General features: G+C 42.1%; 1 protein-coding gene across 1 annotated transcript in view; it reads right to left on the minus strand.

Annotated features, from left to right (window-relative positions):
• Window positions 1-14,763: 14,763 nt before the first annotated feature.
• MUC13 (mucin 13, cell surface associated) overlaps window positions 14,764-17,470 on the minus strand; it is a 53,849-nt gene continuing 51,142 nt past the window's right edge. The window contains exon 13 of the mRNA XM_053261494.1: window positions 14,764-16,845. Coding sequence (XP_053117469.1) covers window positions 16,791-16,845 — 55 coding nt within the window. The 3' untranslated portion in view covers window positions 14,764-16,790. The remainder of the gene's footprint in view (window positions 16,846-17,470) is intronic.

Raw genomic sequence — 17,470 nt, forward strand, 5'->3', positions numbered from 1 at the left:
GCCACCAGCTCATCTAGTGGCCACTCAGGGACGGGCCTTCTCCGTTGCTGCCCTGAGGCTTTGGAATGCGCTCCCTAGTGAAATAAGAGCCTCCCCATCTCTGACAGCTTTTAAAAGGTCTTTAAAGATGCATCTGTTCACCCAGGCTTTTAACTGATACTGTTTTGATTGTTTTTAATGTTGTTAGAGTTTTAAATTTCTTGTTTTTAACTACTGTTTTAATGTTGTTTTTATCTGTTGTAAACCACCCAGAGACCTAAGTTTTGGGCGGTATAAAAATATGTAAATAAAAATATAAACAAACAAACAAACAAACAAATAAATAAATAGTCTGCCTCTGAATGGCAGAGAAGCAGACTGGCATGATTTGTGCTGGCTGAAGGTCTCAAGTAGTCTTCAAAGGAACCAGGGGCGTAGCTATAATTGAGCGAAAGGGTTCAAAGAACACGGGCCCCCAGCTCCTGAGGGCCCTCTAGCCCCACCCCTCCCTATTTTCTTCATTATCTCCCTCACTCTGGGGGGGCCACCAGAGAGAGGGATGAACATGGGCCCCCGCTCCCCTAGCTACGCCCCTGATAGGAACCCTGTGTGGGATGCCGTGCTGGAGCACAGCCCACACTCGTGCTTTCACATTTGCCCCTCCTCCCTGTTGTCTTCCAGGGGCAATTGTACTCCCACCCAGATTGCTCAAGCCTTAATTAGCACTGCCAGTGTGGCTGTATCCTCTCCCGTGCAGCCAAGAGGTCTAGAAAGTTGACAATTTGAATACAAAATTTTAAGATTCTGATTAATCATATTCCCCACTGAAGTTCAATAAGTGCACATTTCAAATCTAATTGTATATTACACAGCGCCTGGTTCAGTAACGAGTTATATCAGTTGCTGATCCCTAATGTGGAACATCAAGAAGCAATGAAAACTCGTTCTGCATGTAGATATAATTTTAAATTTTACAGGCATGTGGCTCTAAGCCAGGCCTTTAACTTTACATGGCTGTATCTTTAAGAGCACTTTAATCACCCTGCCTGTCAAGGAAAACAAACATTAATACTCCCAGTGCTTGCTTTCCTGGCCCATTCTGCAGACCTCTCATTTCCATCATAAATATTGTTCCCTTTCTATAAAACAATATTGCAGCTACAGAAATCACACACAAGAGGGAAAGTGGCAACTCTACAAGGTGTAAACAGGATCCAAAAAATAATGGACCACAATATGTTTGGAGCAGCGGAACTATGGTGACTTTTAAACTGGGCTCTTGGGAGCAAATAGCTGAAAAAGAGATCAGTTTTGGTGGTGGAAGCCAAATTATTTGCAGCTAGAATCCTGGCCCTAGACCATTTAATTCAGTAGTGACCAAAGGTCTTGTATTTTGGACAATTATTTGCACCTTTCTTACATAGCACCATGGCTTCTTATATGCTTGCTGTGCTTCATTGTGTGGGGATAGGCACATGTGGGGAAAAGCACCTCAGAAAGACAGGTTTGGCATTATTTTCTCCCTGTTGTGCTCATTTATTCCTCACAGGGAGATTTTGTTTTTACACAGGGAACCTTGCAAAAGCATCACGTGCACATGCATTCTGATCAAATGAATCGAATGAATGAATGAATGAATGAATGAATGATGTGGCACAGTACCTAATGCTGACATTTCCTTGCGTGTAATGAGGAGTAGAATGGCTTTTACACACTATAGGATAACTTACACACTATAAGATAAGAATCTGGTCCAAATGTGGCTGTAATAAGGGCCGTGGGTTCTTCATGTTGGCATATAGAACAAATTCATAATAACTAATTAAAAATACCTGTCAAAGGTCCTCAGCTAGTATCACCCAGATTCCAAAAATATGGAAAAGCAAGAGGGAAAGGTGAGGTGCATTGCTATAGTGTTTTTTAAAATATCAATTCAGTTTCATATCTACATTCTCCCCAGAATTTGCCAGAGTGTACCAGGCTTATGCCTCATTCTATATGTAGCTGTTTTTCTGAAAGAAGCAACCAGTGTCCCGTTACTGACAGTCTTCTGAGTCACATGGCCACTCTGCCCATTCTGTTTCCTCTTCAGGCCCTTAAAGTCCTATTAACAACCATCCGTGTCTAGACAGACATAGAAAAAGAAGTGGCGCAGAATAATTTTTGCTGCCAAGAAAACTCTGCTTCCCCTTTCATTCACTCCCATAGTGATAGACCTAATTGCTTCAGAGTTAAAGCTGAATGTTGCCCCTGTCCTCATGCTTCAGGTAAGCTGTCTACTTTGGTTTTGGTTGGGTGTTTCCTTCAAGTAACTGCATAGGTCTCTGATCAAAAGTTTGTTCAGCAATTGTTAAAAGTCCCCCTGCCCCTTTTTTCTTACACTTCAAAATCAGCTCTTGGTGTGAGGTGGCTTTGTGACTGACACAACAAGCAACACCCAGTCAGTGTTGTACACTGCATTGCTCTCAGGAGCATGTGATTGACACAAGTACCAGTACTGCACAAATCCAGTTTCTACTCCAAACCAGAAGAAGAAGAAGTTCCTCCTCTGCCTGATTTGGACAAGAAGATAGTCACTGTATCCAAACTCTGTCTTACGTTGAATGGTTTAGTGTGTTGTGGTTCTGGTTGTGCAAGAAGGAGATAGTTCTCACTGATTCCCTTTGCAGCTTCCTGTGCCTGTCCCCCAACCCTCAGGTGCAGATTTTCAGGGATGGTGAGGGGAGAAAAAGGGAGGGATATGTGAAAATTGCATCCCCTTCTGCACAACCATAAGACTGAGTAAGCAGAAGACAGGGTTTGGATACAACTGCTCCGAATGCACTCTTACAGTGGGCTCATCATTGCTGAAATTATATGCACATGACCCATAATGATCTCAACTTAATTGCATTTCTCCCCTCAGTAACCCTTGCTTCTCCTTTTTGCTGTGGAGTCCTATAGCCAACTAAATGCTGCTGTCGAAGTGAGGCCAGCTCTTAGATCCCCAATCTAATTTGGCCAAGAAATCTGAAAACTGTGTCTTATGGACAAGATGTTGTGTGGCCTGAACTGCAACTCCCTAGAGACCTCAAAATAAATCCTTCCTAATTGCTGACAGGGATGGGGTCTGACCAACATGCGTATTGCTACCCTGGAGGATTTGGTGGGAAGCAGAGAGCAGCTGCCAGAAGAGTAAAGCAAGAGCTTCCCACATTCCTTCACAATTCACATGGCCATGCTCAAAATGAGCCAGTTGGCTTTACTCTTGTACAAGCTAACTATTGGAGGGAAATGAAAAAAAACTGAACACAAATAGATGCATTACAGCTGGAGTTCTGTAGTATTCTCAAAGTATTGTATGGGTGTGGTTTTGTAGCTAAGTTCTAAGCAAAGATGATATACAATGCAAACACACACAGAGAATGGTCAATGGCAAAAAACATATGGATAATAACGGTTTCTAGGAATGGTCTAAATGTGCATCTAAATGTTGCATCTAAATGTGCAACTCAAGAATTGAAGTATCAGGACTTATCAGGTCCACTAGACAGACTCCTTTAAGACCCTAACACACACTAAACCATTCAGCTCATCTTGTTGCAGAGCAAGCTGGCTGAACAATTGAAATAACATAGAAGCCAAATTGATTGATGGTTATTTCCGCCATAAAGCATACAGAAAAAGCAAGTGAGGCCAAATACTCTTCTTATCTTTTTTGTTTGCTCATTCATCATGTTTATTTTTGTGACTGTATATTCTCCTGGAAGAAAGCTTTATAGTAAATCTGATGCAAAAACCATCATTGTGGATGCACAAACCCACAAGTGTCTCTTGCTAAGGTTCAGTGAAGACGAATAGCATCACAGAGGCAGATCTGGTGGGAGAGGATTCTCTTTATGATGTAAACATCAGAGCCAGTGGAGGGGTTGATAAAAACCTTTACATCTTGCCTAAAAATAACATGGAATATTTGACCACAACAACACTTTTTCCTGTCCCATTCTCAGAGATGGCAAGGTGAGGTGGTCGCAGTGTATGAAGGGGCACAGGAGGTGGCAAGTGCCGGGCTCCCCATCATCAGTGCAACCCCGTCGTCCATGACTGAAACCCTTCCTCACCCCACTGGGGCACACCTCTTCTTCTCTGCCACTTGACTGGAGCTAGGAATACCCTTGCCACCATTCTCTGGCTTGGTGGTGGCATAGTCTGAGAATGCTCACAGTGTTGCCAACATTGCTTCAGCAGCATGGCCTGAGAATGCTGATCACCCACTCATAGATGTTGTAGGGCATGTGTGTGTGTGTGTGTCCTTTGCCTCAGGCAGTCAAATGTCTAGGACTACACGCCACCCATTCTTACTCTAGTTTAAATCAAAGGAGTCTTTCTTGGACAGCAATGAAAATTTTGCGGAGGAACCTACACCCCCAAACATTGCTGTCACAGTGTGATGAGAGGAAACATTTACAAAGAGTGTGTTTATGACTTGTAGCCATTGTGTGGTGCGGATCTGTCTAGAACTGGATTGCACCAAGGGAGGGTCCCATGTGCAATTAGTCCCACTCCCACCCCACGTTAGCCAATTAAGCCTGGCTTTCCAAAAGCATTTCGACCACAGAACCAACCGTGACTTAGCTCCATGCAGTACGAAATACAGTACAAAAATTGGTTCTCTGACTTACAAGGGACCCTAGTTTTAAGTGTGGCATCGTAAGAGTAGAGTTAAATGTGCAGAAAAAATAAGCTAAATTGAGACTGGGGGGAAATCCACAGCAAAACAGAAGCAGCATAAAATTCCTGTATGAACTTCCTGTATGAACTGCCAATACAGAAATTACGATGTCTGCCATGATTTCAAAATGACACTTTGGAATTGCTAGTAGGTTGCAGAAGTGAGTGTATCTTTTAAAATATAAGTGAGTTGATCTTTTAAGATATGTGGGATATTTCAGCACAGAGAAGTATGTTTGTTTCATTTCCAGGTGAAAGGTTCACCACCACCACCACCCCAAATGCCACTGGTGAATCAAAGGTTTGGAAACTACAGGATGCAATTTCTAAACTAGAGCCCTTGCTAGAAAGTGACATAGCACCATCTTGTGGAAGGTAGACGTTTAACAGCTTTGCAGAATAATTTTCAGGTTCACATGAACTAACTGTGGTCTTGTACTTTGTAATGTACATGACCACAGTTAATTCATAGTCTATGACAAAGTAAAATCTCTGAAATGATTTTTTATCTGAAAGCGTGATTGTATATGTCCTAGGTGAAAACATAATTACATCACTGTGTCAGCAGTTAAAAGCCAGCAAGTAAACGACAAGGATATGAACACCTGTAAGCGCAGAACACTCTTCCTGCTGCACACCAATGGATATTTTGCCATCAGAGAGCACAAAATAAATACACGCTCTCCTGAAAAATTAGCAAATGGAGGGACATGAACTCCTTTACAGTCTTGCTAAAACTCTGAGAAACGTTGGTATAGAGAGGATATCATTTCAGATTCAGCACATGCAATCATCAGAGAAACTGCACATCCGAAATCTCCGGCTTTTAGCCTGCATATCCTCCAGCATGAAACAGGCGTGTTCACATATTGAACAGATTTACCTCAAAGGCCCTGTGAACTATCGGGAAGCACTTCACACACGATTTGGGTTTTTCGCTGCTCGTTAGAGTGCAACCCGATTTTTATCTGGGGTAAAAAATTCACTTTTTGCATCAGTTTTTTTTGAGATAGCATTGAGTTCACAGTAAAGCCTCACAGAAAACTGAAGGTAAAGCCTGCTGTCTGGAGAACTCCCTGGAGAGATTCAGTAGTGATTGAAATGCGAATAGGATGCCTTTTAAATTGCACCACCTCTCCAAAGGAATTCTTATTGGGAAAGTGTACAGACTGGAAAATCTACATAAGGAAATGGCTGTGGTTTATGGTGGGGAGAGCAAAAAAGAAAGAGTTCAGACAACCCCCAAAATCAAGGTTGAATGCAACCCAAAGCTTGCAAAGTGTTCCCCTCCCCTCTCCCCTTTCCTTCTCATCTCCGAGTGCCCGGGGAATCCTGGTATGTTTACACCACAACTCTTTATGTGTCCAAATGCAGGAGCTCTGGTCTAACTGTGACTCATTCAGTCTCTGCAGGTAGATCTACTCAGGTGGTTAGGTCTACTAGGTGATAACCTTCCACCTTGCAGTAAGAAGTAGGTGAGGTGGCCACAAATACATATGTTATGCTGTGTAGATTCTGAAGTTTTGGACGGCCAACCTGGGAGAAGTGTCACATTTCTTATATCATATCCAGGCAGCAAAGGCACCAATCATCAAGGTCTTGAGCAAAATCTGTGGGCATCAGGTCCAAATGACTGCCTTGGGCCACTGGTGTTTGTGGGCTTTTCAAGTTTAGTCTGTAGCTTTTTGAGTTCCTACCTTACTTAAGGACAGGCTCTCTCACAGGCTCTAGACACCTGCAGCAAGTTCTGAAGAAACCCATCATCCCTCCATGTGAGTGACAAGGAGTACCATCCTCACACAATTTTGCAGAGCCAACTGCCTGCCAGCACTTCCCCCCAATCTCTTTTCATGACCATTTTAAAGTCTGGAGCCTGTGAGACAGCCTGTCTTTAAGGGATGTAAAAATAGATGGAACCACCATTGCCTGGAAAAGCCCTGTGCGAGCAAATGAAAGACAAAAAGGTTGTCCTCATGACCCTAACAGGGACGGGAAGGGCAGGCAGGGGTTAACCCAGATAAAAACCCAGTTTAAAAACCCAGACTACCAGTGCAGGAAGCACCAGGATCAGTCTCAATCCCAGCATCTCCCACAAGCAGCCCTACTCGGGTACAGCTGCCCAAGCCTTGGTAGGGCTGCTTGTGTGAATAGCCTTACAGTGTGAGCAGTGACGTCCATTCATAGCAGTACATAGGAACATGGGAAGCTGCCATATTCTGAGGCAGACCATAGATCCATCTTGCTCAGTATTGTCTACACAGACTGGCAGCGGCTTCTCCAAGGTTGCAGGCAGGAATCTCTCTCAGCCCTATCTTGGAGATGCTTCCAGGGAACGAACTTGGAGCCTAGATGCTATTCCCAGAGCAGCTCCATCCCCTAAGGGGAATATCTTACAGCGCTCACACTTCTAGTCTCCCTTTCGTATGCAACCAGGGCAGATCCTGCTTAGCTTAAGGGGACAAGTCATGCTTGCTACCACAAGACCAGCTCTCTTCCTCAATACTGCCCTCAGGGATTATATTGTTACATGCTTGCTGTTGCAGAGTGATTACTCATCTTCTATAAGTAATTGCACAGGGAGCTTATCTTTAGTTATTATTAATAATAATAATAATAATAATAATAATAATAATAATGCACTTAAAATGGTCAATAACGAGAAACTATTAAACACAAATGAAACAAAGCAGGCCTACAAGAAAGAATAAGTCAAGAACCAAGCAGAAAAATGGAAAAAGAAGCCACTGCATGGTCAATATTTGCACAATATAACTGGAAAATCAAACATCACCAAGACCTGGCAATGGCTTAAGAATGGCAACTTGAAGAAAGAAACAGAGGGTCTAATATTGGCTGCATAAGAACAGGCACTAAGAACAAATGCAATAAGAGCAAGAGTCAAAAAATCAACAACAAACAGCAAGTGCCGCCTTTGTAAAGAAGCAGATGAAACTGTGGACCACCTAATCAGCTGTTGTAAAAAGATTGCACAGACTGACTATAAACAAAGGCATGACAAGGTAGCAGGGATGATACACTGGAACATCTGCAAAATATACAAGCTACCTGTAGCCAAAAATTGGTGGGACTATAACATTGAAAAAGTAGTAGAAAACGAAGATGCAAAAATATTATTATAGGACTTCCGACTACAAACAGACAAACATCTGCCACACAATACACCAGACATAACTGTAGTCGAGAAGAAAGAAAAACAAGTTAAAATAATCAACATAGCAATACCAGGGGATAGCAGAATAGAAGAAAAAGAAACAGAAAAAATCACCAAATACAAAGATCTACAAATTGAAATTGAAAGGCTGTAGCAGAAAAAGACCAAAATAATCCCAGTGGTAATTGGCACCCTGGGTGCAATTCCAAAAGACCTTGAAGAGCACCTCAACACCATCAGGGCCACAGAAATCACCATCAGCCAATTACAAAAAGCAACTTTACTCGGAACAGCCTATATTCTGTGACTATATCTATAACAAAAGCAACAACACTGACAATAAAATTCAGTCATCCCAGGTCCTTTGGAAGGACTCGATGTCTGAATAAAACAAACCAGTCAATAACATCTTTCTGACTGTGTAAACAACAACAATAACAACAACAATTTATTCTATTTCTATACCGCCCTTCCAAAAATGGCTCAGGGTGGTTTACACAGAGAAACAAAGTTGTTGTTGTTGTTGTTATCATTAATTCAATTTCTATACCGCCCTTCCAAAAATGGCTCAGGGTGGTTTACACAGAGAAATAATAAATAAATAAGATGGCTCCCTGTCCCCAAAGGGCTCACAATCCAAAAGAAACATAAGATAGACACCAGCAACAGTCACTGGAGGTACTGTGCTGGGGGTGGATAGGGCCAGTTACTCTCCCTTTGCTAAATAAAGAGAATCACCACGTTAAAAGGTGCATTTTTGCCAAGTTAGCAGGGGTGGCAGGAAACAAGAACTTGAATATCTATTACTGCTTAAACACTAACTAGCGAACATAACAGCCTCTTATTCCAGTGAGGGGAAAAACCTCTCTGACTGAAATTCTAGGCAACAAGTAAGAAGCTCAACTGAAACTTAGACTCCACCCCAAAGCCTGAACATAAATATATACAAACAGACAAGCATGTCTAGGACAAGAACTGAGACAATGCTGCACAATAGATTCCAAAACTTGCCACTTCTGCATGTGATAAGAAGTTCCAGGAGCAGCACTACCAGGTTTATGGATGTGAGAACACTGGAGACTTTAGGTAGCCTTGTAATTCTCGCTTTAATTATAGTATACAAGCAGTGATTAGTGGAAGCAAAGGGCGCTCTACAAGGCAAAAGAACCCTCAGAGAGCTTGAAGTTCTTCACACCCAGCTTTTAGTTTGGATCTCCTCTGGAATGGAGGTGTTTGTTCACATAGTGGCCAAATTTACCCTGAAGTCCCTGCAAGCTATCAAGGAGCATTTCACACACAATTCAGGTGTTTCATTGCATGGTAGAGGGTAATCCGATTTATATCCAGGGGTTAAAAAAATCCACTTTTTGCATAGTTTTTGGAGGGCAACTTGAACTTGCAGTAAAGCCTTGCAGAAAACCCACGTTAAAGCCTGCTGTCTGGGAAAGCTCCTTGGGATCCCACCCTTCCAAGGTTACATCTCTAGTCAGAAACTAGGGATGTGCTGAAACGCAATTCAGCTTCCAAATCGCTGGCACCATCTCTTTAGAAACAAGGGCTTTCATAGCCCCTTTAACAAGGAGGAGAGCAATAACGACAACAAATGTTTATATACCGCTTTTCAACAAATGTCTCCAAAGCGGTTTACGTGGAGAAATAATAAATAAATAAGATGGTTCCCTGTCTCCAAAGGGCTCACAATCTAAAAAGAAACACAAGATAGATACCAGCAACAGTCACAGGAGGTACTGTGCTAGGGGTGGATAGGGCCAGTTACTCTCCCCCTGCACAATAAAGAGAATCACCACATTAAAAAGGTGCCTCTTTGCCAAGTTAGCAGGGGAGGTCCATACCTGCTCTTCCTCCACTCGCCATCACTGCTGTAATCCCAGCACTCCTCCCAGATATCTTTGTGCATCTGCAGAGGCCATGTGCATGCCGGGGTCATGTGCAGGAACAGCTGGGAGATGCCCCGCCGGTGCACAAAGATATCTGTGAGGAGCATTGGGATTATGGCAATGGCAGTAAGCAGAGGAGCAGGAGGTATGGACCTGCTTTCCTCCTTGTTGTGGAAGCCCTCATTTTGAAAGGAGCTGTGGAAGCCCTCATTTTAAAAGGGATGGTGACGGCAATTTGGAAGCTGAATTGCGTGTCAGCACATCCCTATCAGAAGTCCTTTTTATCTATCTTTATCTCCATTTCTTCCAAAGCTCGCTCACTCATGCTCTCTCTCTCTCTCTCTCTCTCTCTCTCTCTCTCTCTCACACACACACACACACACACACACACACACAAGCAAACACACACAGACACCTGTCCCCTTCCCTCAGCTGGAGAAGTTTCATCTTTTCCAAGTTATCTCACTCAAAAACCGATTCCTCATATCTCAGGTTACCTGTGTGTTTCTTAACCATTAGTTCCCATTGATAAAACTCAATGGCTGAGCCTCTTGGGATATTTGTCAGGGGCATAGCCAGCCAATAACCAATAACCAAAAAATAATATCTATCTAGTACTGATGCTACAGCCACCTAATGGTGCAGTGGGGAAGTAACTTGCCTAGGCAGCAAGAGGTTGCTGGTTCAAATGGTATGTTTCCCAGACTATGGGAAACACCTATATCGGGCAGCAGCGATATAGGAAGATGCTGAAAGGCATCATCTCATAAAACATGGGAGAAAGCAATGGTAAACCCCTCCTCTATTCTACCAAAGACAACCACAGGGCTCTGTTGTCGCCAGGAAGTTTTTCACACGTGGCTCTATGCCTCGGGATGAGGCATTTTAATTCGAGGGATTAGATGGGCCATTCACATAGCCATCAGCACCTCCATCAACACCTTTTGAGAAAGCAGAAGCCCTGGAGTTTTTTTCAAAAGCTGCTGGAAATAGAGGATTTTTTTTACCCCAGAAGCCAGAATTCGCAGCCTCCCTTCAGAAAAAAACAAAGCCCTGTCTGTCCTGGTCCCTGATAGCCCACAGGGAGGTCGCGTTAAATTCAGCGAATATGTAGGCTGGCACACCAATCAGGAGTGGATTGATGGCGGGGGTTGGGGGGAACCCTGTCTGTAAAACTTCCAGAAGTTGACACTGACTTGATGGCACAACATTAGTACTGCTGCTAAACCTGTCCCTTAAGCTGACATTGTGCAATGTTCTGGGAGATGGGGAAAGACTGTTTTTGTTTTCAAAGTTGTATTGTTAACATGTTTCAGTGGAGACACCACCAAACTGAGAGCAGGGAAGAATACTGATATGTTCTACTCATAGCTTGGTTAATAAACAGCTAGTGGGGTTAATTAAAAAAGGGTGTGTGAGGAAGTTGTCATATTTGAAAAATGATTCAAATGCAAGGCAAATGACAGTTGTATACTGCAAAATGGCACCAAATTATTTGCATGAAATAAAGAAGTTTCATGTTGGGAAAGATTCAGTAAAGTGTAGATAGGTCAAGTCTAGATGCAGCAGAATGGGTTGGTAGAATGCACTGGGGTAGTAGAATGGATTATAGCATTTTGGACAGTGAGTGGGGATACAATTTTGAAATGCTAAAATGAAAACATAAATTCTCCCTGCAAGTAGAAAACTACCACATCAGGGAGAAAGGGTCTATCCCAGCCCTTTGTGTGCTGTAAAGGTAAAGTGTGCCGTTGAGTCAGTTTCGAGTCCTGGCAATCACAGAGCCCTCTGGTTATCTCTGGTAGAATACAGGAGGGGTTTACTATTGCCATCTCCTACGCAGTATGAGATGATGCCTTTCAGCATCTTCCTGTATCGCTGCTGCCCAATAGAGATGTTTCCCATAGTCTGGGAAACATACCAGCGGGGATTCAAATCAGCAACCTCTGACTGGTTTACTATTTTCAGAGAGTTTTTAAAATAGAGTGGTATTGAAATTGTGGTTCCTTTATCCAAAGTCTGAAGTGCTGCAGTCTATTATTTTAGGTCAGGACTCAACCAATTTATTGTTGCATGTGTCGACCAGGCCTTAAAGAAGTACTAGGAATTGTTTGGATAATGCTGGAATAAGCACTAAGGTGCTCAGAAAAGCACTTCTCAGTATTACCAGACTGGCTTCCTAAATGATGTTTCGAATATTTAGGATCAGGGAAACTGAGATTTAGTGTAAACACATAAATTCAGATTTGTGTGAGGCTGAAAAATAAATAACTTCAGGGTATAAAAAGTATGCTTTTTCATAGGTGATGGGGAGATGTATGTTTGATGATATAGTTTCTAACGACAAAATCCACCAGGATGTTCTACTGCCTAAACCCTATTAAATGTAATGGGAAATGTACAAGAGTACAGGTACTTGAGGAGACTAGATGATATATGTGCTCTTGTACAGCTCCTATAAAGTATGCAACCCACATGACTCTCATAAGAGAACTTCCCTGATCCAGACTCACAGAATAGCCATCATATCATATGTTCTCTGATGCACATTGAGTAGCTATCTATATATTTATTTCTCCTAGGTGTACCCATAGCTAATAGGGATGTGCACGAACCGGTTCGGAGGCCATGTTGGATTATTCCAATTCTCCACCAGGGGATCAACCGGATCGCCGGCAGGGCCAACATTAAATCCTTCCAAGGCTTCTTGGAATCCTATTGGATCCAATAACCTTTTTGGACAGACCATTCTAATAGGCCCCTCATCCCTGCAGAGGTGGGACGCAACTGTGAGTCCAACCTTAACCAGATGGTAGTCCGTCCATGACAATGGGGAAATCACAGGAGTCCCCACCCACGGAACACCATCCTGATCAGAATGAAAGATCAGATAAAGAGTATGACCAGCAACGTGTGTCAGTCCAGAGACCACTTGGGATAGGCCCATAGTTGTCATGGCCGCTATGAGCTCCTGAGCTGCACCAGACAACCCGGTCCCAAAGTGGATATTGAAGTCTCCCAGCACCATAAGCCTGGGGGACTCCAATGCCAAACCCAAGACCAAGTCCGCAAGCTCAGTTAGGGACTCTTTTGGGCAGCGGAGTGATCGGTACACCTACAGAAGTCCCAATCTATCCCTGGTCCCCAAACGTACATACACACATTCAATGTGATCAGACACTCTGATAGGCATTGGGCAGAAATGCAGCATTTTGTAATAACTGGAATTTCCAAATTGTCTTCAAAGACAACCCCACACAGAATGTGTTACAGTAATCCAACTACGGGTGCTGCAAACTCATTTGGTGGTAACTCGGGATCGGGCCTTTTCTGTGGCTGCCCCAGGGCTTTGGAATGCGCTCCCTGCTGAAATAAGAGCATCTCCTTCTCTCTTTGCTTTTAGGGGAACCCTGAAGATGTACCTGTTTCCTCAGGCCTTCAACTGAGATTCAATTTTTAAATTTTAATGTGTTTTTAACATGTTTTTATCTATAATTTTTATCTTTTAATGGATTTTAAATGTCTTGTATTGTATGTTTTAATTCTGTACACCGCCTAGAAATTTTTATACTAGGCGGCACATAAAATAAATAAGTAAGTAAGTAAATCCAGTCTGGATATAACTAAGGTATTTGTGACCATATACATTCAAAAATGTCTTATACAGCCACAGCCACATGAGAGAAATAACACATAGGCTAGACCTCTGTTTACTCATACGAATTCTCTCCTTCATAAAAGGGAAGGGAACGTAATCTAAGCTAGGCCTCCACGCTATTGGATACTACTACACCCACGGCACCACAGGGGCATTGTTCACTCCTTCCTACGTGCAATTAAATTACTGCTCTATCACATGGGGGGATTTTGAATACATAAACTGAGGCTCAGTCTCAGCTAAAGAGAGGCTGACATACTGTGCAAGAGTGCTTCAGTCCAGTAATGTTTCATGTGTGCAATCTGAGCAAACAGAAAATTTACACAAATTGTGTTTCACAAGAGTAACTCTATTGGAAATAATACTATAAATACTTCAGCATTGCATTGCATGTGAGGATGCAATTCAGATGACCCCCCCCACTCCCAATGCCATTATGAAAACCAGAATGGTGCATTGGAAAGAGGAGTGGGAGGTGCTTGTTCATGTCCCTAAACAAATGTGGACAGGGCTGGCTCAGCTGTACCATCTGAACAGGCCCAATTCCAACATTTTATTTAACCAGGTGTTGGCAATGAGTACCCAAATGCTTGTACATGTGTCAAAGCAGATATGCAGCCTGGGGTGATACAAATTGCCGATCACAGAAGCACTCGCCATCACGGTTACAGTTTTTATCTCTTCAGACAAATGCTGCTGTAACTGTGAGCGGCAAGGTGGAGGGGGTGAGTGACATGTTGGGGGCGGAACTTCCGCTTCAGTGCTGTAAGCATGTTTGGATGCTTTCGAGTTGAACGTCTGAATAGCCTTCACACATGAACAATAGAGTGTATGTATGGGTGTACACTTTTAAATGATCATTTCAGTAAGCTATTGCATGTGAATCAGTCTTGTTTCTATATTTTGTATGGTTATATTGTGCTTGTACTTTAAATCTTTTTAGTCAGATCTATGTTTTTATATTCTAGCTTAATATTTTACTCGGGCAGTTTTTATAATCTTGTTAATTTTTCTGTATGAACCGCCTTGGAATTGTTTTAATGAAAGGCGCTATACAAATTTAACAATGAATAAATAAAATTAATAAAATTAAAAGGACACTATTTACACAAAGGAAGCTAAGATTGCTGAAGGACATTAAGTTGAAAGTCACACTTATAGAATGAAGTGTATTTAACAGAATACAAGGTAAGCACACAGTGAAAAACACCAGTATCTAAATTTTAACATGGCAATTAAATATCTTACACACATCTAATCTATTTAAATATTTATACACTGGTTTATTGTTTGTTTATTTATTACATTTCTATACATTTTTATTTATTTATTTATTACATTTTTATGGTTGAAGTAATAATGTAAAATCAATAAAAATATTAACTAAACAATAACTTACAGCACAGCATGTAGGCATATAATTTCAAATGAGATTTACTCATAGAAAATAGGTTCAAGAAATAAAGCAATAATAAAGGAAAGAAAGGGAAGTTGGTAAGAGAAGATATAAATAATAAGGTAAAAAAGAATGAAAGATCTTAAATGAAATAAGTGCTTCTCCTTTATAGCTGTGACAAAGTGATCACAAATAGTTAGAGCCACCTTCTTTCTAGCAGAACCCATGTGTGTGTTTGCTTGCCTGCTTGCTTACTTTTGGTCCTGCAGGGGATTTTTAAAAGTAATTTAAAAGCTATATGAGGCATCTTCCTCCAGTATTTCTCAAACATTTGGGACTTGGGTCCCCTTCTAAGCTTTCTCTCCCTTCTTCCACACAATCCTGCATCAACTACCTGTTCTGCAGCTGACTGTGCATCCTTGCCTGCAATCACGTGTGTGATGCCGCAGACTGCTCACTGTTGTGAGCTGGTGCTGGGATACGATTTGAGCATAATCATTAAAAGAAGAATTGAAGAAGATATCTCCAAATCCCTCTTAAATCCATACACACTTTAGGACAAAGCAATATCTCTTCTTCACTCTCCTTAGCAGTTCAGGTTGGGTTGGAGGCAGTGAAACTGAACAGGGAGGATCATATTCCAGAGGATATTTGATCTGCCCAGTTTTCAGCTAGTGGAAGGAGAAAGGGTCTATTTTCCCTCTGGATCCTCACCCTGTCTAGAACTTCATGCACACCCACTAGGTATGTCTTCCCACATGGGAAGAGTCATCCCATACCAAGATCTTGCTCCAAAGTGCTTTCAATGTGTGAATGTTTCAGGTTTGTTTAACAAACATCCTGAGTGGCCATAAACACCACACATGGGAAGTATTTCATTGTTGTGGCCCCTAAAGGTGCTCTCTATGGCCACAAATGAAAGTGGTGGTGGTGGGGGAGTTTCCTCACCATCTGAAAGAAATGACTTAAAATGTTTTTTCTAAATATTGTGTAAGTGCATCCCAATTATCTTGTTCCATCCCAATTATCTTAAATGCCTTGGCATTTAACATGAGCAGTCCAATAAATTCTCCTTATTCATGTTCTCCTCTGCTATGTCTTAAACTCCATTCAGTGCATAAACCCAGCACCTAACTATCCTCAGTCTCTCCCTGGGTAGGACTGGAGCTGGTCTAGATCCTCTAGTTTACACTGGATCTGCTTGATATGAAATGTTGGTACTTCAATTCTCCTTAGAAATGCACCAGAATTTATATTCTAGAAGTCTGTAGACTGGAGTCCAGCAATCCTTATGCAGCAAGCAGAACAAAGGTAACTATTTTATTTTTATCCCATCTTTCTTGAGTCTCAAAATGGCATACATTTTGCAGATGGCTTCCTATCCAGGCACTGTCGAGACCCAGGGCTGCTTAGCTTTAGCAAATGTCTGATATCATGTACTTTCAGACAATGCCTGAAACATCATAGACTAGCTCTATAGTTTGGGGAAATTCCCTGAATATAGCTCTTCTCCCTGGCTCTGCCCCCTTTTGTTTTGCATAGTTTCGTCCAGCTCTTTTATGTGTGTTACAGTACAAGATATTAGTCATTGGGCTCCTATGGCATGGGCTGCACACAGTTTTCATGACAATTTAGTCACAACCCCTGCTTCTGGAGATAATAAAAGATAGTCACAGTAGACCAAAGAAATAGTATTAGACAATATGATAGTTAATCTACTGATATCTCAACTCTTCTTATTTAGTGACTCCATATGGTGGAAGACATGCCAAAGCCACAATGTACAAGCATTTCTGTTTTCTTCTTCTGCTTAAAAAGCAACAGACATAATAAGGCATAATAAACACAGGTGGAGTTCTATCCAAGCAGCACACATAGGTTTCCAGGGTTCCGCAATATTTTATGGACTTGATTGCCTATCAGCAATATTGCCAAGTGGTTGGACATAGTGCAGAGCAAAGAAGTGTCAGTTCCTCATCAGAATCGGCTGGATTCACTGTCTGCCTCTTGATTGTAATTCAAGCCATTGAAACTTCACATTTTAACAATTAAAAAGGAAAAAAAAGTTAGACTGGACAGCAGTAGTAACATTTCTATTGCTCAACATTAACTAAACAACAACACTTCCTACTTATCTGTTTCCATGAGCCACATAACTTTATGTTTTTAAATACATTTATTTTAAAAAGTTAACTATAAGTTTTTTTGCTGACAAACTATACACTGAATTAAGAAGCAATGGTTGGGTTCAGACAACCATCACACCAAGCTCTAGAGCTGCTTGTCTGCTTTTGTTTCCCAGCTGTTCAGGACTCAGCTTCATAAGGCTATAAATTTACTCCATCTCCAATGTGCAGAAGCCCTTTGAGGCAGACTAATAGCCCTGTGCTTTGTCAATTGTCTATGGTTTGATGGCTCCCAGCAAGCCACAACTTGTGGGCAGGCTTGGGTTTAGACATAATGTGAAATGATGTTTATCATGGTCTCCTTGTATTGCATTACCCAGCCATCTCTTTTAATACAATATTCTCTCCAGGGCCGGCCCAAGGCTCAGGAGTACCCCAGGCAAAGCCCACTTGGGCGCCCCCCACTGCTCCCATTGTTGACCCAGGTGCCCTACTGGCTACAGCCTCCACCACAGGTGGCGGGCAGAAGGG

The sequence above is a fragment of the Hemicordylus capensis genome, chromosome 1 (assembly GCF_027244095.1).
Source record: "Hemicordylus capensis ecotype Gifberg chromosome 1, rHemCap1.1.pri, whole genome shotgun sequence".
Lineage (NCBI taxonomy): Eukaryota > Metazoa > Chordata > Lepidosauria > Squamata > Cordylidae > Hemicordylus > Hemicordylus capensis.